Source organism: Silurus meridionalis, chromosome 29 (genome assembly GCF_014805685.1).
Source record: "Silurus meridionalis isolate SWU-2019-XX chromosome 29, ASM1480568v1, whole genome shotgun sequence".
NCBI classification, from domain to species: Eukaryota; Metazoa; Chordata; class Actinopteri; order Siluriformes; family Siluridae; genus Silurus; species Silurus meridionalis.
This window is the reverse complement of record NC_060912.1, coordinates 10,619,801-10,640,781: the sequence shown is the minus strand read 5'-3', so window position 1 is coordinate 10,640,781 and position 20,981 is coordinate 10,619,801. Positions and strand designations below refer to the sequence as shown.

General features: G+C 41.8%; 2 protein-coding genes across 5 annotated transcripts; both read right to left on the bottom strand.

Annotated features, from left to right (window-relative positions):
• Nucleotides 1–900: 900 nt before the first annotated feature.
• Nucleotides 901–6,534, bottom strand: ddx39ab (DEAD (Asp-Glu-Ala-Asp) box polypeptide 39Ab). 3 transcript variants are annotated; one of them, XM_046844180.1, is made up of 10 exons: nucleotides 6,397–6,419; nucleotides 4,204–4,412; nucleotides 3,993–4,120; nucleotides 3,633–3,909; nucleotides 3,098–3,216; nucleotides 2,795–2,926; nucleotides 2,592–2,701; nucleotides 1,962–2,106; nucleotides 1,531–1,678; nucleotides 901–1,455 (listed from the first exon to the last, which is right to left on the bottom strand). In XM_046844180.1, exons 2-10 carry the CDS (start codon nucleotides 4,409–4,411, stop codon nucleotides 1,439–1,441), a joined length of 1,284 nt encoding a protein of 427 aa, XP_046700136.1. In that variant the 5' UTR covers nucleotide 4,412; nucleotides 6,397–6,419; the 3' UTR covers nucleotides 901–1,438. The 3 variants fall into 3 exon arrangements, with proteins under 3 accessions (XP_046700136.1, XP_046700137.1, XP_046700138.1); XM_046844181.1 differs by lacking the exon at nucleotides 6,397–6,419 and adding an exon at nucleotides 5,593–5,700; XM_046844182.1 differs by lacking the exon at nucleotides 901–1,455 and having other exon boundaries at nucleotides 1,610–1,751; nucleotides 6,397–6,534.
• Nucleotides 6,535–7,039: 505 nt separating this feature from the next.
• si:ch211-106h11.1 (volume-regulated anion channel subunit LRRC8D) lies at nucleotides 7,040–13,844 on the bottom strand. 2 transcript variants are annotated; one of them, XM_046843666.1, is made up of 5 exons: nucleotides 13,596–13,844; nucleotides 12,065–12,958; nucleotides 11,717–11,967; nucleotides 10,005–10,382; nucleotides 7,040–9,713 (listed from the first exon to the last, which is right to left on the bottom strand). In XM_046843666.1, the coding sequence occupies exons 2-5, from the start codon at nucleotides 12,953–12,955 to the stop codon at nucleotides 8,600–8,602; spliced, it is 2,634 nt and encodes an 877-aa protein (XP_046699622.1). In that variant the 5' UTR covers nucleotides 12,956–12,958; nucleotides 13,596–13,844; the 3' UTR covers nucleotides 7,040–8,599. The 2 variants fall into 2 exon arrangements, with proteins under 2 accessions (XP_046699622.1, XP_046699623.1); XM_046843667.1 differs by having other exon boundaries at nucleotides 10,005–10,226.
• Between the last annotated feature and the right edge of the window lie 7,137 nt (nucleotides 13,845–20,981).

Here is a 20,981-nt window from a genome sequence, read left to right as displayed (position 1 = left end):
ATATACTATCAAATAAGGACGCTCAGGTTTCCACAAATTATAGACCACAGTCTGTTTTTTTTATTTTATTCTTTTGACACACACATAACCACAACCAGTGTGTGTGTGTAAAGTAAATCAATTTTAATAAGATCTGCAGTTGTTCCAGAGGCAATTTAATCTCGACCATGGAGAAAACTATTTACCAATTAGAGCGTTATTAGCTTAGAATCCCCAATATCATTAGATTTGAACAGGACCAACCGACAGCATTTTACCTCATAGGTTTTGTAGTTTTACTGCTCAATCATGTTACGATCATGTTAATCATGTTGCTAACGCAAAAAAAAAATCCCTGACACCTTGATTTCTTGTTTAATACTGAAAACAGAAAAACGATTTTTGTTCATTTACTCATAATTGATTCATCGCACAAAAACGTAGCCATCAAATTCTCCAAATACGACCAATGCCCTGGAATGCACAATAATTTATTCATCATCCAATTCTAACTTGGAAGTCAAAGAGAATTCCACTGGAGGTCCCAGCGTTCCTGCCACTTCTGGAATACATCCTGGAAGTCTTCTTTTCGAAGCACGCCAAGCACCTTCTACTATTCGCGCGGGACCTCCGCAATGGCGTCAAAGCGGCGACCTTTGAACTGGAATGTCATCTTCGGAAAGAGGGAAAGTCCGTAGGAGCAGAGTAAGATGGGTGCGGAAGTGAGATCATGTGGATTGTTCTCCGACTAACATCATGCACAAGTTGCCGAATAAGCTCGACGTCTTCCCGAAGACTGCAGCATCGCCGCAAGTCAAAACACATCTCTAGAAGATTTGCCCAGTTTCATGCAGAATTCCACATTTGCACTTGGTCTTTCATTTTCCAAAATAAAACATGGACTTACGAGGAGACCGGAGACTCCTTCCATGCTCAAGTTTATTATTAGCTCCTTACAGAAAACAAAAACATCAACAATTTATTTACGTCTGCTGTACAAGTACCCTAGCTATAAAAACGCTAAATTTACCAAAACGTGCTACTACATTCAGTGCTGCTGTTCTAGAAAACTAAACCAACCTTCTGGGATCAGGATTTAACAGCACTGTGATAAACGTCTCCTGGGATATATTTAATAAAAGACGTGTAAAACACGCAAATAGCAACAACTCCGCAAAAGGTAACTGTATAAAAACCTTTTAATTCCTTTAAAACAAAAAAAAAAATAATATAGAGGACTTGGAACAAATAAAAAGAAAACATGCCCCACCCCTCCTTTCTTCCCATCCCAGAGAAAAGAGACAGTAAAAAGCTTTTAAAAAAAAAAAAAAAAAAAAAAAAAAAGTCATGGTGGTGCTACAGTCTAAAACAGAACAGGTGACACGTCCTCCAGAAACCAGGCGACGACGTCACAGCCACGGGGAGCTGGTGGCCCTCAGGCATGACGTCACGTGACGACTCATCTGGACTGCTCGACTACACGAGAGGGGGGAGGTTAGGGGAAAGCAGGAAAATAAAAATCCAATGTGGAGAAAGAGAGAGAAATCTTACTGTAAGTGGAGATGTCGATCTCATCTGGTAACTCGGCCACGTTGACCTCGAAGCGGTCCTGCACGTCATTCAGAGTTTTGGCGTCTGTCTCGTCAGACACGAAGGTTACGGCTAGACCTTTAGTTCCGAAACGACCGGCACGGGCGACCTGAGGAGGAGCGGAAGTGTTGAATAGACTGGAACGGCTCCTGAATCCACAGGGCTTAAGCCGTACAGGGTTTCTGCAGATTTCACCAAGTCAAATTTAAGACTTCTTTAAACCAGTAAGAATGAAATCAGATCAGATTAAAAAACACAAATACATCGTTACCAAGTGGCTGAACCCGAAATTCATTTGTAGTTGATATACAGCCAATTATATCAGTATCATAGCTATATTATAATATAGTCTTGGAAACGTTCGAGATGAAACGAGCATTGAAACTCCATACCCTGTGCAGGTACGTGTCAGAGTCCTCAGGCATGTCATAATTGAAGACGATGTTGACCCTCTCGATGTCCATTCCTCGGCCAAACAGGTTTGTGGCTACCAGGATCCTCCTCTGGAAGTCCTTAAACTGCTGGTAGCGTGACAGCCTGAACACACACACCCCAAAAGTTTGTGGAAACTTCACGTTATAGTGGACATACGCTTCTTTTTTGAAAATCTTGTTCCATGTTTATTTGCTGTTGAGCAGCTACACTCTTCTGGGAAGATGTTTCCACTAGATTTTTTGGAGATTTCGTTCTAACAGCAGGATGAACACTACTGCAGCTGTGAACCACGTGTTTAACTCATGCATTTATAAAGAAGGGGTCTCCAGTAACCGCAGGACAAAAGGAGGTTACGGTTTCATCGCCACAATCTGGCACACTCCATATCCTGCTGGTGGTCATTTTCCCATAACAGCAAACCAGTGTGTGAAGCCTTAAATTGTAATCCATGACCCTCATACGTTTGTCAAAACAGCACTTGTCTGATAACAAAAAAAGGATGCAATTACAAGTAATCTTATAAGTGCTAATAAGCAAACATTAAATCTGGTTTAAACAGGTTTGATGCAGGGTGCGCATTTATGTACCTCTCCTCCTGAGCCATGCCTCGGTGGATGGCGATGGCCGGGAAGTTCTGCTCCACCAGCAGCTGAGAGAGCGCGACACATCGCTGCACTGACTTCACGAAGATCACCACCTGGAGGAAGAGACAGGAATTACAGCAAGGCCAGATAGAGACCCAGAGACCCGGGGTTCAAATGTGGTCTCGTTTCACACCAGACGTTCTCACCTGGTTGAACTCGAGGACGTCAAGCAGGTCGAAGAGCTTGCGGTTCTTCTCGCTGTCCTTCAGTTTGCAGTAGTATTGCTGCAGGCCGTGCAGAGTCAGCTTCGTCTCGTCGTCAACAAACACCTCCATCGGCTGAACAACAGGAGGAAAAAAGGTGAAGACGTGGTTTAAAAGGAGAAATGAAATAAATTGATTTCCTCTGATCTTTTAAAAAAAAAAAAACTAAAAGCAGTCACTAAATGTTGTATGATGTGACTTCAGGTATCGGTATGTTTAGGGGGTTCGATTGGGCTTTGAACTCACGTCCTGCATGAACTTGCGGCACACCGGCCGGATCTCCTTACTCAGGGTGGCGCTAAACATCATACACTGTTTCTCGTGAGGGGTGAGTCTGAAGATGTCCTGCACGTCACGCCTCATATCTGAGAAAGAGGGAAAATTAATTATGAGGCCAGAACCAGAGAGAAAGAGAGACCGCAAGATGAAGTGAGAAGAGACAGAAGAGACAGATCAAGAGAGATGCAAAGAAAATTAAGAAAAGCACAGAAAAGGGGATGGAGATGTAGAGAGAGAAGAAGATTCAGAATGCAAGACATTGGGAAATAGAACAGAGGGAGAAAATGGACAGAAAGGGATGAGAAGGAATGCAGAAATAAAGGGATGAAGAGTGTAAGAGAAGGAGAAAGAGGGCAAGCAATAAATCAGGACGACTCCAAAGTGATGGAGGATTTAAATACATCCTCCTAAACTTTACACACATCCCCCAATTAGATCTCACATCTCCATGTCAATTCATTTCCCCACAAACCCACTGAGAAACCAGCAAAAAGCTCCGTACCGAGATGCTCCAGCATCTTGTCGCACTCGTCCAGGACGAAGTGTTTGACGTTTTTGAGGCTTAGGGTTTTGTTGCGAACGAGGGCGAGGATGCGGCCCGGTGTTCCCACCACGATGTGCGGGCAGTTCTTCTTCAGCACCTCCTCATCCTTCTTTATGGGAAGGCCGCCGAAGAACACGGCCACTTTCACTGTAGGCATGTACTTTGAGAAGCGTTCATACTCCTTGCTGATTTGGAAGGCCAGCTCACGTGTGTGACACATCACCAGCACCGACACCTGATTGGACAGCGGGGGATGATCGTTAATCACACTGAGCAGAATTTTATTTCACATGTTTGTCACACCTGATGAAGACGTACCTGTCCGTCTACAGGTTCGATCTGCTGCAGTGTGGCGAGAACAAACACCGCTGTTTTCCCCATACCGGACTTCGCCTGGCACAGAATGTCCATACCCAGGATGGCCTGTGGGATACACTCGTGCTGCACTAAAACACACACACACACACACACACATGTTAATCACGGTTCTATATGCAAACAAATCAACCGGTCAAATCACGAGCTGTACCTTCTGACGGATGCTCGAAGCCACAGTCCACGATGGCCCTCAGGAGCTCCGGTTTCAGCAGGAAGTCCCTGAAGCCAGAGCTGTGGATGGACACGTAGGAACCCTTCACCTCCTTCTTCCCGATCGGAGTGATGCTCTCCGGGACTCCCTGAGGCTCCTCGTCCTCCTCGTAGTCCAACAGCTCATTATCGACGTCGGTCTCTGCCATGCTGCGCACACACAAATATGAGGAGGAGAATGAACTCGGGAATAAATCACACGCCGGCTTTCCTCTACTCTTTCCCTCCGTTTCTCCACCATGGGACAACTCTCCTGATATTTCACAAGAAACAAACCCAATTAAGGGTTAAGAGCTTTGGTCATGGGTCTAGAAAAGGCAGCGTGGTGGTACTGGGATTCGAACTCAAAACCTGATCAGAAGTCCCACCTTCCAAACATATACAGCAGCAAGGAGTTTGGAGTTTTGTGACCTCGCCAAACAAATCACAGCCATGCTTTACGCCACAACACCGAAATATCGCGACACACGTATCGAGGGGATCGCGATTCAATTTTCTGCTCGAACCGCCCACCTCCCTTTTACACCAAACAAAAAGGCTTCACGTGGCCACAAAAACGTTATAAACAAACTTATAATGATAGTAAATAAACAATAATAAACAAATCGAACGGGTTTTACTTTATACATTAATAAACAAAAAAACGGCCACTCGTGCTTGCTTTCCTGCAGACAATGCGTGGCTGTGCTCTAAACCACAGCTCACACCCTTCCCCTGTGCACTTCACAGGGCACCAAGTGAACGAGTCCTACACCCTCCACTACTGCACTACATCTTTACTAGATACGGATTTGGAATTCTACTTACATTTCTTTCACTTACACGCGTTAATAATCGACTTGTATTAGTTTTACGGATGTATATTTTACGCAAAGTGTCTGTACATGAAATTAATATAATATAAATCGTGTGTGAGACATGCGTGTCTCCAGAAACAGTGTTTGTTGAAAACAATGGCCACCATTCCTGAGGGGGAAAAAAAAAACCTAGCCGGATATTAGCCGTGCACTTATTTACTATTCATTCAGAGTTCAAAAGTATGTTCGACCAAAACTAATCTTATTTCTAATAGTTGTAAATATTTCCTAAATGTTTTTTCTTTCCCCCAACAAATAAACAAAAGCAGCCCAATTTGTTTGTAGCCAAACACGCAGCCAGGCTAACTAGCCGAGCTAGCCGCCGCCGCGCGCGCTCGTTCTTTCATTCAAACTCAACGACAAATCAGAGCGACAAAGTTGTTGTTTTTTTTGTTTGTTGTTGCTGTTGTTTGTGGATTAAAAAAAAGAAGTACATTTGGTAAACGGTTTGAGTTCGAATCAATGAGACTTACCTTTACTGTGAATAAACCCGGAGCACAAGGAGGAAAGATGTTCCAGTTACACGCGCAGGCCTCGGGTTTATACTGCAACCCGGAAGTGCCCGCCTTTTCCTAAACGAAGGAATCTTACTGGACGGCTAACAAAAGGCGGGCTCCACCCAGCCGCGCTGTGATTGGTTAATACAGCCGTCTATCATGTGCGCTTAAACTGGACCGCGGTTTCGGTGTATTAGTGTGTGGTGTGAGTTTATTACCGCGATGTTAATCTGTCTATAATTGATGTAGCGGAGGCGCACACACACACACACACACACACACACACACACACACACACACACACAGACTACCTCTTGAAGCTCATCAAGAGAATGCCAAGAGTGTGCAAAGCAGTAATCAAAGCAAAAGGTGGCTACTTTGAAGAACCTAGAATATGACATTTTTCAGTTGTTTCACACTTTTTTGTTATGTATATAATTCTATATATAATTCCACATGTGTTAATTCATAGTTTTGATGCCTTCAGTGTGAATCTACAATTTTCATAGTCATGAAAATAAAGAAAACTCTTTGAATGAGAAGGTGTGTCAAACTTTTGGTCTGTACTGTATGTATATATATATATATATATATATATATATATATATATATATATATATATATATATATATATATATATATATATACACACACACACACACACACACACACACACACACACATATATATATATATACACACACACACACACACACACACACACACACACACACACACACACACACACACACACTTTCACAGATGTGATTAACAATTTACCTGTTAGGAAGGTTTTCCAATCCGGCTTGAAGGACCATTTAAGGGAGTTGTGTGTCAGTAAAAACAGAGCTAAATGTAAACAGTATCAGTGCTGAATGACACAATGTCAGTTGCACAATGTCGAATGCCCACTGCTGAAAGACAGGTTGCACGATGCTGCATGACCTGCTGAATGAGTACTAAATGACAGTGTTGTGGCCTTTTATACTCTTGATGGAGAAGGTGCACTGTGATGTCATAGGTGACTTATCATGATTGGTAAACTGTATGTCTGCATGTCTGCCTCTAGTGGTGAAGCGTGGAACGCACACACACACACACACACACACACACACACTGTATACACTGTATACTGATGTACTGATATATCAGGTCAACATAACAAATTATAACATCACAATATTTATTTATTACTATAGCAATAAAAAGCTATTTCTGATATTTCTGAGAGGCTGTCCGACACCACACTCTTGGAGTATAAAATCATTTTTTTATGATTCAAGACACCGTCATGCTGCTACCTGATTGGCCGATTGGATAATGGCAAATTAAAGTAGACAGTGAGAGCAGTATAAATGTAAAAAAATTATAAAAAAAAAAAACAGAGGTGAGTCAAATGTAATTCCTTTTACATTTATTATGGTATATACATACAAATGTATTTACCTAAAAGAAATATTTTTTTCTTCTTCTATTCAGCTGTAACTGTGCACACATACATCAACATACCGTAAACATGACGATCATTTTAAGCTATTAGAATTACAGGTGAATCACTTTGCTAGCCTATTATCTTTTAGTATCTTATATTTTTACTCAGATGCCTGTCTGAGCTTAGCTTAAGTTAGTAAATTTGATATAATGTTTGTATTTATTTAGTTCAAAAACAAGTTTGTAAGTAAATTAATTAATACATTTAGATAACTATAGGGTTATACTATATAGTGTTGAATAACATTGTGTAAACCCCCTTATTCAGGGCCGCTTATAATTATCTCTAATCTACACAGAGCCTGTGAAAAGTGTGGAAACATTTAGTCGTTTTTGTTTTTTTCCTTTTGTTTATGCAACAAACTCGAGAATGTATCGGTATGAAGATTTAACTTCTCTATGACTACACAAATCTATGAATGTGACCAGTGTTCCACATAATTTCCAGTGAAAACTCCTCCCTTAGCATGAACAACAGCTTTACACACTCTCAGAATCCGGACACTCCGTTCCTCCAAATGTTCCACTGAAACACTTTACCAATGGTCAAAATTGTTCTTCACTAGTTGGAGATTTCTTTCTTGTGATCCAGATCATCTCAGAGCAGTTCAGTAGGATTTAGGTGCGGTGACTAGGCAGGTCGTTCCATGATAAATACACTCCAGACTTCTCTCTGCTCTCTAAATAACACACAGAACTCAGACGTGGGCCTGTTGTCTTGTTGTACGGTGAAGTCGCTTCCAATAAGCCACAGTCCAGATGGAATCGCATGGTGCTGAAGTATAGAATGAGAGCCATGTTAGATCAGGATTCCTTTCACATTCTGGAATAAGTGTCAAACCTTCCCTGCTCCAAAACAACCCCCCAAACCATTAAACTTCCACCTCCATATGTGATTGTGGGGGGTGAGGGAGTCTGATCACATCTTCTCTTCTGTTCTCCTTCTTACACAAGTTCTTCTGCTAGAGACACAAATGTTACATTCGGACTCCACAGAACTTTAATTCACTCGTTCACTTTCACATTACTGTGTGTTTTTGCCTTTTACTGATTTTGTTGCATGGAAACAAAAGGAACATAATTGTGTTACAAAAACTATAAAAGACTTGGTGTTTCCAAACTTGTACATATAAGCAGTTAATGTTTAAGAGTCTTTCTCAAGGGCTCAGTAGTGGCAGTTTGGTGGTTAATACAATTTAAATGGTATTTGAAACAATTAAGTGATGGAAGCACTTCCTTAATTGGTCAGGACTAGATATATATTTGTGGTTATCAATTTCACCCTTGTCTATCCTAAGCTTGAGTGATTTATCCAGCATAAAAATGTGTAAAGGAGTCTTTGTTTTGCTTTCCGCTACAACTAAACATGAAAGCATTCACAAAGAAAGTGCTGCATTCTTTTTGGGAAAATCTCACCAAAGGTTGTCACCCCACAAAAATGCTTAGGATCTGCTTAACATCAAATAAAATGCATTTTCAGATTTCTTTTCAACTATATCCGTGATTCCACAGATGAAAGGAAGCTCCACTGGGCGGCGGAAAGGGCAGGGAATATATCTGAACATGGGCGGGAATTTGTTTCGGATGAAGTGCAAGATGGCTGCTGGAGGAAGGTTCTAATGTGGCATGGTAAGGTGTGGAGCAGCCAGCTCTCCACCAGCAACCCACCTCCACGAAGCCCTGAGCAAGAACCCAGCTCAACCGGCAGTTCCTCCAAGTTGTTTCCTTGTACATCCAGCTTGGAAAGGTGCCTCAGAAAGCCCAGTCCCGTGTTCAGGGATCCAAGAGAGTTGGTGGCCAAATTCAGAATGCGCAACTCCTTGCAGTTGGTAAAAAGTGCCCCTGGAAGTCTTTCAAGCCTGTTCCTGCTGAGGTCGAGCTCGGTGAGGAGAGTGAGTGCACCCACTTCAGCTGGCAGTTCTTCAAGCAGGTTCCCAGCCAGCAGGAGGCGCCTGAGTCGATAGATTGTGAAAAGCGCAGGTGGAAGATTGCGTAGCTCATTGTGTGCCAAGTCTAAAAGCTCTAAGGCTCGGAGGACTCCTACACTGGTTGGAACGGCCAGTATGCGATTGTGGGCCAATCGTAGAGAGGAAAGACGTCTCAGATGCTGCAGCCCCAGCAGTTCCTCCAGTGTCCTCAGGCTGTTGTGTTGCAGGTCCAAACTACGCAATCCTGTTAGCGCTAGCAAAGCCGAAGGCAGTCTCTCGAGCTGGCATCCCTGCAGTTCCAGGTCAGTCAACCCCACCAGGCGTCGCAGTCCTGTTAGCACCAAAAGCCTGGCCCCATCGTTATGGATCTCCAAATGCACCAAGGTGCCCGCAACTTCGCTGAGCTCTGATGGGATTTTCTGGAGTGTGCCATGCAACGCAAGGACCCGAAGATGGCGCAAATAGCGTAGGCTACCCAGAGCCCAGCCACGACTTATAGTCCCCTCACTGGCCACTCGTCCACTCAGGTGGAGTTCTTGCAGGCCTCGTAATGAATACACCCAACCAGGGATCTCTGCAGCTTGGTTAAAGGTGAGGTGCAGAGACTCCAGACGCTCCTGAAGGACTGCAAGAGCGCCAGAATCCACTGTAGCTGTGCAGTGGTACAAGTGAAGTTCCCTTTTGAAAGAAAGTCTAAGTTTCATTAATGCACATAAAAAGAATAAAAATAGACTTCTAAAATTAACTTTTTAACACTATTTACATATGGAAAATGTCAATTTAAAAACATAATACCCAAATAAAAATAAAAATACATTGGTCATTCAGCATATTGCATTTCAAACTAAGTTTTGCTACCTCTATACTTTCATAGTTCTGTGGCCTGCTTCTGTACTTTAATAAAGCAGCCCATAAAGCAGCAAATTGCTGAGGACCTCGAAATAAGTGTATTCTACATCAAACAATCACCTTAAAGCAGTCATTTTGGAAATCTGAGCTGTTAGTTTTGCATCTCGAATTAACTCCAGCTTCAGGACTTCCAGCTGGCTCAGGGTGAAGAGTGCAGGAGGGAGATACGGAACAGCCACCAGCTGCAGCAGACAGCAGCCCTTGTGATCATAGGTGATCATCGAGCGCAGACGGGCGGCATTCCAGCGACGCTCCAAGTTCTCCTCCATGAGCCGAGTCTCGCTGACAGGAGACAGGAAAACCGAGAGACGCTGAGCCAGCAAGGGGTCGTACTGGTCTGTCATGTGCAACAAGAATGCCAGATCATTACACAGGTCTGGAGCATCCAACATGGATCCTATTTCATGCAGGTGCTGGAACGAGTACTGTCTCAAAGACCTGCGGAAGAGACAGAGGTCTGTTCTATTGGGCAACGTGTCAATTTTTATTAATGTTAGTAATGTTAATGGCAGCACCAGGGGACCCCTTTGGTGTATATCCTCTGTTGCTAGTTGCCCACTAGCACCACTTCTATTTTGTCTCCAAGGAGACAAAGAACATTTGGACATAGTCTGAATCTTATTAGAGAAAATCAAGTGTTTTGTTAAAGGACATGCGAATCACATCTACTCACTTGGATAGCATTAATCTCCATGTTGAACTGAAAGCTTGGAAAGAAAGACAAACAAATGAGTTAGTATTATTCAGTAGCTTAACTAATAGTTAATAACTAGCCCAGTTTTCCCTCATCAAACTTTGGCTTTGGGTTATTCACTTTGGTGGGAGGGGCATACCTTCTTTTCCCTGTCAGTCACAAGAAAAGTGCAGGAAGAGTGCATAAGCATGTTCCTCTGTTTAAGCTATTCAGTATGATAGCAGAGAGCTACTCGGTAGAGGATGATTATTGGGTGACCAAATTTGGAGGAGAGAAAATGGGGGTAAGTATGAAGAATGGGTGAGTGTAAGGATTCAAAGAGTTTGACAAGGGCCAAACTGTGATATCTAGATGACTGGGTCTCCAAAACTGCAGTTTTTGTGGGATGTTCCCGGTCTGCAGTGGTCAGTATCTATCAAAAGTGGTTCGAGGAAGAAACAGTGTTGAACCGGCAAACAGGGTAGTGGTTAATGGTAGAAGGGTCAGGACTGTTTTGGCAGCCAAAGTGGGACCAACACAATATTAGGCAGGTGGTCATAATGTTATGACTGATCGGTGTATATATAGTACAGGGTGGCGCAGGGAATGGGGAAATTTTGGAACTAGGAGTTTCAGGCCCAGGAAAAATCGTCAGCAACTGTTTGCCATTAGTTACAATGGAGCAGTGGAGTGGTGCACAGCAAACATTCACTGTAAAACCTTTTAAAAGAATGGTGATAGTGTGAGTGATGCACAAAGAAAATTTTTGTGTGATTACCAGTTAGTACGTCATGATCCTGTCCTGTCTGCTAATTAAAAATAACATGATCAGCCTTGAAAAGCAGTCCCTAGGTGGTGTTAAACGGCCCAATAATTTTTAGAGGGCACTGTATATTTCTGTAGTGTTTCCTATCACCTAATTTGATAATTGTGCCCTTTTATTTGAAAGTTTCCTCCAGAATAACTAAGTAACAATGCGGATCCAGGATCAGTGTCCCCAATTTTCATGCAAAATAAGTCACAGTTATATTATAGGGTCACGGGACCTTATCCCAGATCTCTACTCTTACTCTTGATAAATGTCTGCTTGCAAGCATACTTGTGAAAAATCCAGAAAAGGGTGTAGATGCCCAGCAGGCCATAAAAGCCCATGAGACAGATGTAGGCTTTCATGAGCTTGCGCAAGACAGACGAAAGCAGGTGGCTGCATTGGAAGGTCTGGTATCCTGTTAGAGCATGTGAATGGGGCTGGCAGATGTGAGTAAAGGAGATGGAGCCCAGTAGAGGTGTGGTGTAGCTCACGATGACAATAAACATCAGAACTTTGAACACAGTCTGAGCTGTGTAGACCTGCAAAAAAAAGAAACAAGAGAGCCCAGGATTATTTTTACCCAGCGATCAAAGTTGAATGATAATATGTCTGGTTTTCGCTTGTAAATCTATAGACCTTGTAAATGATATTAGAGCTCTCGCAGTGTGCCCGGAACCTACGGACTCTCTCGAACAGAGCTCTGGCCTGTTCTCCGTCACTCCGGTCCAGGGTGGGCCCGGTGCTAGAACCTTCAGGAAGAATAGTAGCTGTTTTGTGAAGGGGGGCAGGTTCTAGGATCAAGAGAGAGGACACTGTGGAGCAGTGAGACAAACTTGATGGACTTGGAGAAGGTTGGGCGGAGGAACTACCCGTCCTGGCCAAAAGAGGGCTGTCAGTCCCTGAGTCAAGGCTGGACTGTCGAGTAAAGAGCTTAGGTATGTGTGGCACTTGGGGTCTGGCCACTTTATCCTCATCGGAAGGGTGTCCGTGATGCGCTCTGTCCAACTTGGCAGCATGAGAAAGTGCCCGAGAGGTCCAGGGCGACTCGCAACACTTGGCAAGGACTGTTAAGAAGTGTTCAATGCGGGCAGAGGTGAGTGGAAAGTGGAACCAAAAGGAGCCGCTAGCCAGCAGAAGCAATGACTGCAGTAAGGTGACATATGGCAGGAAACGCGAGAACCATGGAAGAGCCTCGTGGTAGCACACGGCGCTCACATAGACATACTGCTGGTAGTCGAGGTCAGTCCGAATGCCTGTAGCCAGACTCCTGGGTACGGGGACCCCTGATGCAGTGTGAGATGCCCTGGAATTGGAAGAAATTCCAAAAGAAAAGCTTGAGTTGCTTGAGGTGGAACGGATGGGGACACACACCACCTCATCTCGTGACAGTAACAGAGTCCCAGACAGAATTGACACCATGAGCATGAGGAGCACCAGATAGTCCAGGAAGACCTCCCACCATGGCTTCAACAGCTTATAATGACCCTGTTTCTCAGTAACAGACCAGAGCTCTGATAGAGTGAACATCACCTTTACAGCAAAAAAGAGAAAGAGATTAAACACCAGCTTTCATAAACAGTGATCCCTAGTATGCACATGTATTAATAAAATAGAATACTACTGCTCACATCGCAATATGGCCAAGATAGGTTAGGTTTGTGGACACCTAAACATTCTTTTTGAACAATCCACATATAGTTCCCATTTGCTCTTATAATAAGCTGCACTCTTCTGGAAAGATCTTCCATAAGATCTTGTGGAGATTTCTTCAGCCACAAGGGTGTTAGTAAAGTAAGGTTGTGATGTAAGTGTGTTGAGGAGGTCTGGGGTGCAGTCAGCATTCAAATTCATCCCAAATGTGTATATAGCAGGAGATCTTCCACATATTTCCAACCCGTGTAAAGCAGATCTTCATGGAGCTGGCTTTGTGCACTGGTGCACTGTCACGCTGGAACGTTTGGGTCTCGTAGATCAAGCGAAGGAAAGATCTCATGATACTACCTCCAAAAACACCTTTGTGGTAACAGTTTGTTGAAGTAGCACATATGGGCTGGAGAAGTCAGTTGTCCTAATACATTTAACCAAATAGTGTATGTATATATAAATAACTGTCAAAAAACTTTTCACATTTGTTACATGGATAAAAAAATCAAACAGATTTACTTACTGCTATGAAGGTGAGAATCCTTCAGTTGTCCAGCATGAAAACTCCTGAAATTAATAAGATTAACCAAATCCCAAAGAGCACCTAGAAAGGTGCAGCAGCAAAACAGCAGCCTGTAGTTCTCTTAAACCTAAAACACTAAACATAACACAGTAACCACCTGTGTAGTCCACTCACTGAAGTGTACTAGACCTGTACCCATGCAGTAGTGCACTTAGAGAGCAGGGATCCATTTAGGACAGGGCAGTTACACAGCCGGAGCCGGTGCAGTCCGGTTTGCTCGGGTCAGCATTTCCATGAAGAGAGTGAGAGCAACACACTTTGGGTAGGGGTAAAATTTGGAGCGTTGCCATGGTGACTTGCAAGCTCTGGACCAATCATCACCCTAGTGTCGCAATAGTCAGTAGGGGAGCACGTGGGGTTGGAACGGGGCCAAGAAGAGAAGGATAATACCCCCCTCCCAAATATTTGAGGTTGCCATAGCTGTGAGGTTGCAGCCATTTGGGCTGTAAATGCTGTTATCCACAAACAAAAGTAGGGGGATGTTGTGTGTATGTAGTTTTGTATTTGTTCACAAAACATATTTTATTTGACTTATAACTTTTCATTCAAATCAGCAAGCTTATGGTGCATTTGTTTTGTTTTCACAAAATCAGTGTAATATAACTTTTTATTAATGGGAATACTGTACTGTGGAGGGCCATCAGGGCCAGAAAGGCCCTGTCTGCTGGCCTAAACTTCATCAGAATCACTGACTTACAGTTTAATATTTTTTTGCCCATGAATACGCATCAAATTTATTCTGATAATCTTTTCATTTTATTGCGTTTTTTTTTTCTTAGGTGCGTTTTTATTTAATCAAAAATTTCTGGCCAATCAGATTTCAGCCGTCGCATCACATGTTGGCGGGATCAAAGTTATCAGTCTGTCATTGTGTGAGTGTGATTTGTCTACTGTAAGGCCCTTTAGAAGGCGTCTAATAAGATCAGCATTTTTAAGTCTTTTGTTCGGATGGTAGGAGAGAGCACTAGTCAGAACTCGCAACCCACATCTGTAGCAAACTGCACAAGCTCAAATATATTCATTTAGACTTAATAGCTGTTTTTTTTTTCATTCCACAATGACTTACAGAGGAGAAAAAATTGATTTGGTCTGGCACAGAGGTGGTGGAATGAACTTCCCCTAGATGTCCGTACAGCAGAGTCCCTGACTATCTTCAAGCGACGACTGAAGACCTACCTCTTCCTGAAACACTTAAATTAGCACTTTCCAAGTTTGTAGAATTCTAGGGTTATATTTATATTAGGTTTGTAATCTGGCGTACCAGTGTAGATTTATTCATTACTAGAGACTCAAAGCACTTTTGTACGTCGCTCTGGATAAGGGCGTCTGCTAAATGCCGCAAATGTAAATGAAAATGTAGATAAAACTTATATGAAGTTGTGTAATATTGTTTGTAACCAGCAGAGGGCACTATTACACGTTTTGCTGGTAAAGCACTGCAGTCACCTATTCTAGCATAAATTGGTACCCCACAGGGCACTTTATCACATTTGACGAATCACCATTATAGCACTTCATTATTTTCAGCTCAAGGGCACTTTGTTGTGTTTTTTTCTAGCACAGTTTTATCACAGTATTAGCACACAGCAATATCCAGAGAGTACATTATTACATATTTTAGCACACTGTCATGCCCTAGAGGGCGCTTCAGCACACAGCAGGACCCCAATAGCACATTATCACACTTTCAAGAACACTGAGACGGCATTTTTAGAGCACAGCATTAACCTGAGAGTACATATAATAGACATTTCTTCATATTTTCTACCACATAGCGGAACCCAGAGGGCACCGCATTACATTACATTTCTATAAAACACAAGAAACCAAATAATAAAAATTATTCAAATCATTTAAAAAAATAAAATCCCACATGAAAGCTTTAAAATGAACGTATGTAAAAATAAATACTGTGTGTGTGTGTGTGTGTGTGTGTGTGTGTGTAAAGGGGTTCTTTAAGGGGTAATGTTGGAAAATAAAAGAACAAGAGGTAGCAGTAGAGGTTGTGAGAGCGAGAGAAAGAGAGACAAAGAGAAAGAGGCAGAGACAGCAAGAAAGGTAGAGAGAGAGAGGGGAAGAGGCAAAGACAAGGAGACAGAGAGGGAAGAGAGAGAAAAGATAAAAATATAGCAAAAGAAGTAAAGACTAAGAGATAGAAAGAAAGAGGAAGAGAAAGAGGTAGTGACAGACAGACAGAGAGATACAGAACTAGAATGGTAGAGAGTGACAGAGACAGAAAGAGGGAGGATGAGAGAGAGAATGAGTGAGGATGAGACAGAGAAAAAGAGAGGTAGAGAGGGATAAAAAGAGACAGAGAGATAGAGGAGGAAAAAAATGAGTGTGTGTTTTTCACAGGACAAGGCAGGGCCATCACACGTATCACAGCGTGCCATCATTACCAGTAAACACAGATGTGTAATGTTAATCTCATGGCTTCAGCAGAATGAAGTTAGAAGAAAGGAAAGGCTGAAACATGTCTAAAAACAACCCGGACACACACACACACACACACACACACACACACACACACACACACACACACCACCTGAAAATCACAAACCACAGCAGCTCACAAACACAAAGTTGCTTGAAGTGAGATTCCTCCTGAAATCTCACCCAGAATGCAGCAGTATGTACGAGTCAGAAAAAAGTGTGTGTGTGTGTGTGTGTGTGTGTGTTTGCATGCATGCAAAAGCTGCTGTCCTTCACTGGACCTGTGGTTTCACACCTCATCCTTTCTTTAAACAATCTCACCCAGTAACTCAGAGCAGAGCAAGGCTGGGTGTGGTGAGTGTGAGAGCAAGCCCTCACACACATAGACACGGCCCATCTAAAAATAACACACACACATACACACACACACACACACACACACACACAGGTGTCAGCATTTAAAGGCCAGATTGGTGTATCTGCAACAGGACATTCTTAGCAGTGTGACAATCAGATTCATGCTTCACGATATTGCATGTGTGTGTGTGTGTGTGTGTGTGTGTAAGAATTACATGAAGGTGTAGTTAAGAGGAAGTGTTTTGTAGAGGACATGGTCGCATGAAACGTGCATATAAGCCTGATAACAAGTCGCGAACGCAAAAACTTTACACCATCACCTGATTTACGTGTGAAATTTCTCGCCTTGCAACCTGCATATTATTATCGATGCGCATTTCGTAACTGAGGCCGATGTGATTTGCATCTCGACGCACAGCCAATAATACACTAAAAATACACATGAAGCAGCTACCGATACGATACGATTCATGCGATGCATCGTGATCCGATTTCAATCCGATTTCAATCCGATTCAACACAATACGATGCAATAGAACTAATACGATGCTGCAATAATTCAATATGGTGCAGATGGTTCGCTTTTATTTTTTCCGTTCAGACCGACAGCAAATCTTTAATTTAATTTCTTTAAAGGAAAAACATGAAATAAAACCAGACGTTTTTCTCCTGTTGTGTCTGCAGGAAGTTACAGCTCTACCTCTGCCATGTTAATCTGTGTTCTATGTGACTCTCAGGACGCCTCGAGTCTCTGTAGTGTTGTGACACGTCATATTCACGTAATATGAGAACGCTCTCCAGAAAACTGTTTAATGAGAAGGATATTGATCTACATATCAAATGTTGCTCAGTTTTTATTGGTCACTTTCTAAATAATAATAGTGTCACGCATCTACTACAAATTATATATAAATAAATCGTTTTTAAATTAATATATATATATAATTATATATATAAATGTCTGTTCCAGTAGGACAATCCCCCGTGCACAAAGCCAGCTCCACGAAGATCTGCAGGAAGTGTGTGAAAGCTGCTATAAATCCTATTTTACACTTTTGAGATGAATGTGAACACTGACTGGCCTCCTCACCTCGTCTACAGCCATGCCTGACTTTACTTACACCCTTGTAGTTGAAAGAATCTCCACAAAATCTAGTGGAACATCTTCCCAAAAAGGCGGAGCTTATTATAACAGTAAATGGAAATGAGGAATAGGATGTTCAAAAACACACCAATGTTATGGCCAGATGTCCACAAACCTTTGGCCATCGTTTGACGTTTACAGGAGCATCTAATAAACCTTACAGTAAAGCTTGACTCTGGAACAGAAATGATATTCCATTTCTATTCGTTATATGTTTTGTATAAAAAGCGAAGCAAATTTTGAACGATTAACCCACATACGATGCGTTACAGTATGGTGCTCGCTTCTTCTTATTAAAAAGTGGTGGTTTACACAGGAAATGGTGCACCTTGCAGATCCATCCATACTTTCGTATAAACTTTTCATGTGAGACATGAAAGTGAAAGATGATCAAAAAAAAAAAAAATTCTTAATGCAAAGAGTTAATGTGTGCACACAAACATATCTCTCAAAAATGCTCAACGAAGCTTTAGCTTTAACGAAGTTTTCCGGTAAACAAAACAAAAAGAGCGGGAGTGAGAGCAGGTATGTACCATCCTGTACAGTTGTGCACCACATGTGGCTGGAAAAGATGCAAGTGTCCCAATACTTTTGACCATAAGTCTTTATTTTCCTGAGGGTCATTGAAAAATGCTTCAATGTCAATAATCCTGATACTGAATTCTGATTGGTCACAAGGGGCTGCAGCTATTCCAGTCGGATATGTTACTATTATTACTATTATCATCGTTTCTATGGCAACAGCTCATCGCCTTATGTAATCTAAGGATGATAAAATAAAAAGTTTGGATAAGTTTCTACTGGTAATCAATAACCATTAAAGCTAGTTAAATGCTAATGTGGAAATCTTCAGCTTTGGTAACAGGAACTAGATGATTTGCAGAACTTACACAACATTATATGTAGCTATAAACTGATTTTTTAAAATATGATGTCATTGTTTACTGCGGTGGTAGAATCAGTGTTGGACATTAGGGAAGTATTCTAACTTCCTTACTATATTAAAGTACAATATCACTTAAATAGCAGAGTTTATCTTTTCTTTTCTTCCCTCCATTGTCCTATATTACTTTTGACCCCTACTTTATCTACCACTGTGAATACATCAGAAAGGTGCTTATTCTAGCTAGCTAGCTATTTTCTTGTAGCAGTGGAAACATAATGACGGAAACACAAAATCTGACTTAGAAATAGACTGTTGAATCTGTATAATATTAATGTTTTCTGTGTAGAGAAAATAATCGAAATGTAAAAGTTTATATGTAAAGAGTTTAAATATAATTGGAGACATATTGCTACTAGCTCTTTTTTGGTATCTAGATAAATATAGATCTGCTCTTTTCATATTTATACAAATAAGAATGTAAAAGGAACAGGTTTACCTTCACTGAAGTCATATTTCTGATGATATATTTTTGAAAGATGTTTTGTTTGTGCTCTAAGAGCAAACCAATCAACATTGAGTAATCATATGGAGGATTGTTCCTGACAATTTCTGTCTTAATTTGTCAATACAGAAAGGTTTCTGCCTTCCAGGACATGGCTCCCAGTTTCTGGAATGCAGCCCATTTAAATCACATGACCATGCAGTCAAACGGCTGTAGCTTGGAGCTGTGGTAGATGTGTTCCTCTAATATAACACGTTTCAGACTGGTGAGAGTTGGGGATGTCCAGGACCCTTACTTTTCAAGATGCAGGGCTACGTACAGGAAGTAAGACCTGGAGAATGGATGGTTTAAAGGTCTTGAGTATGAAGAAAAGGCATGGTTCACACACCTCCGACCTCCCACATGTTCTACTCAAAACGAGAAGAGCAGAAAGTCCAGAACAGGCAGACAGAGTGAGAGGATGAGAGAGGAGGTTGAGAAAGAGCGAGAGATGACGTCAGACATGTGGCCCACACCGAGTCACTAATAGTGAAGAGATCAGAAAATGTGATGAAACGGGATTTCCTTTGTGATCACTGCATTTTACATAGTAACAAAAAAGAATGCATTTGAGTTCATTGTATTTGTTGGTGTTTTAAGGTAATAGTAATAAATCTTGTGTAACAGGCATAGATTAAAAAATATACATACATTTAACAGCCAATTATTTAATTATTAATACAAAAAATTACACATTTACACATCAAAGTCAACTTTATAGCAATAAAATGCATACATAATATTGCATACATATAAATATAATATTTAACATTTTGCCTGTTCATGCAGAAAGAGAGGGCGGGAGAGAGAGAGAGAGAGAGAGAGAAAGATAGGGGGGTGTAAAGTGTAAGCATTTGGGTGTGATGATGGCAAGAACACGAAAAAAGAGTGATAAAGCAAAGATAGAGGGCGAGAGGTTGGAAGGGTGTTGTGGGCCGTGGGAAAGTGACACACAGTGTATTTCGATCTTCCCCTCATTTCTTTACTCAAACCACAGCCTTTCCCCACAACCTCATCATTTTTACACATAAACACACACCCCAGCAGCTCAATATTACCACTGAGACCACGCAGAACACCAAAGTGCCCATATGATTATAGGTTTCTCCCCAGAAACCGCACGATATCGGTAGGTATGAACACTCACTGACTGTGCGCAATCGCTCCACCTCAGCCCTACAGTTTATACATCAAATTCATTTGTATTTTTTACCTTCGGCTTGTTTTTACACGGCCTGGTTTTACATGTAATCCAACCGAGAGGAGATGCTTTTGAATGCCTTTGTCACAGTGGAGGTTTTTTTCTAAACTAATGAATTATGTTTTTTTTTTATCTTCTAAAGAAATCAGGACAATTTTTTTTTTTACAAAAAAACATGTTGGATGAAAAATATTCCCTGTAGTGAACATTTATGGCATTTTCAAGCTACTTTTGCACCATAACAGTGATGTAAACCGAGGTAACCCAAAATATCTGGTGCTCTGGCAACATTTAGCTCAGGACAATTATGATCAAACTCTTGATGTCACCCAAATGAGGATGGGTTCCCCTTTTGTGTCTGGTTCCTCCCAAGGTTTCTTCCTCATTACATCTAAGGGAGTTTTTCCTTGCCACAGTTGCCACGGCTGCTCATCAGGGATAAATACACACCATTCACCTTCACTGTTGATTTCTGTAAAGCTGCTTTGGGACAATGTCTGTTGTGAAAAGTGCTATAGAAATAAACTTGACTTGACTTGACAGTGTTTACACTACTAGTAATCGTAGTTGTAAAGGATCCGAGTGACAAATCTAATGTCTCTCCAATAACTCAATCACTGATCACCATAGTTCCATAACCAATCAACAGTGTTCCTTTAGCAACCAACACTGATCACCAACAACTAATCTCTGATCAATACTGTTCTCTTAACAACCAATCACCGATCCCCATTGATTCCTCGATAACCAATTATTTAACATTG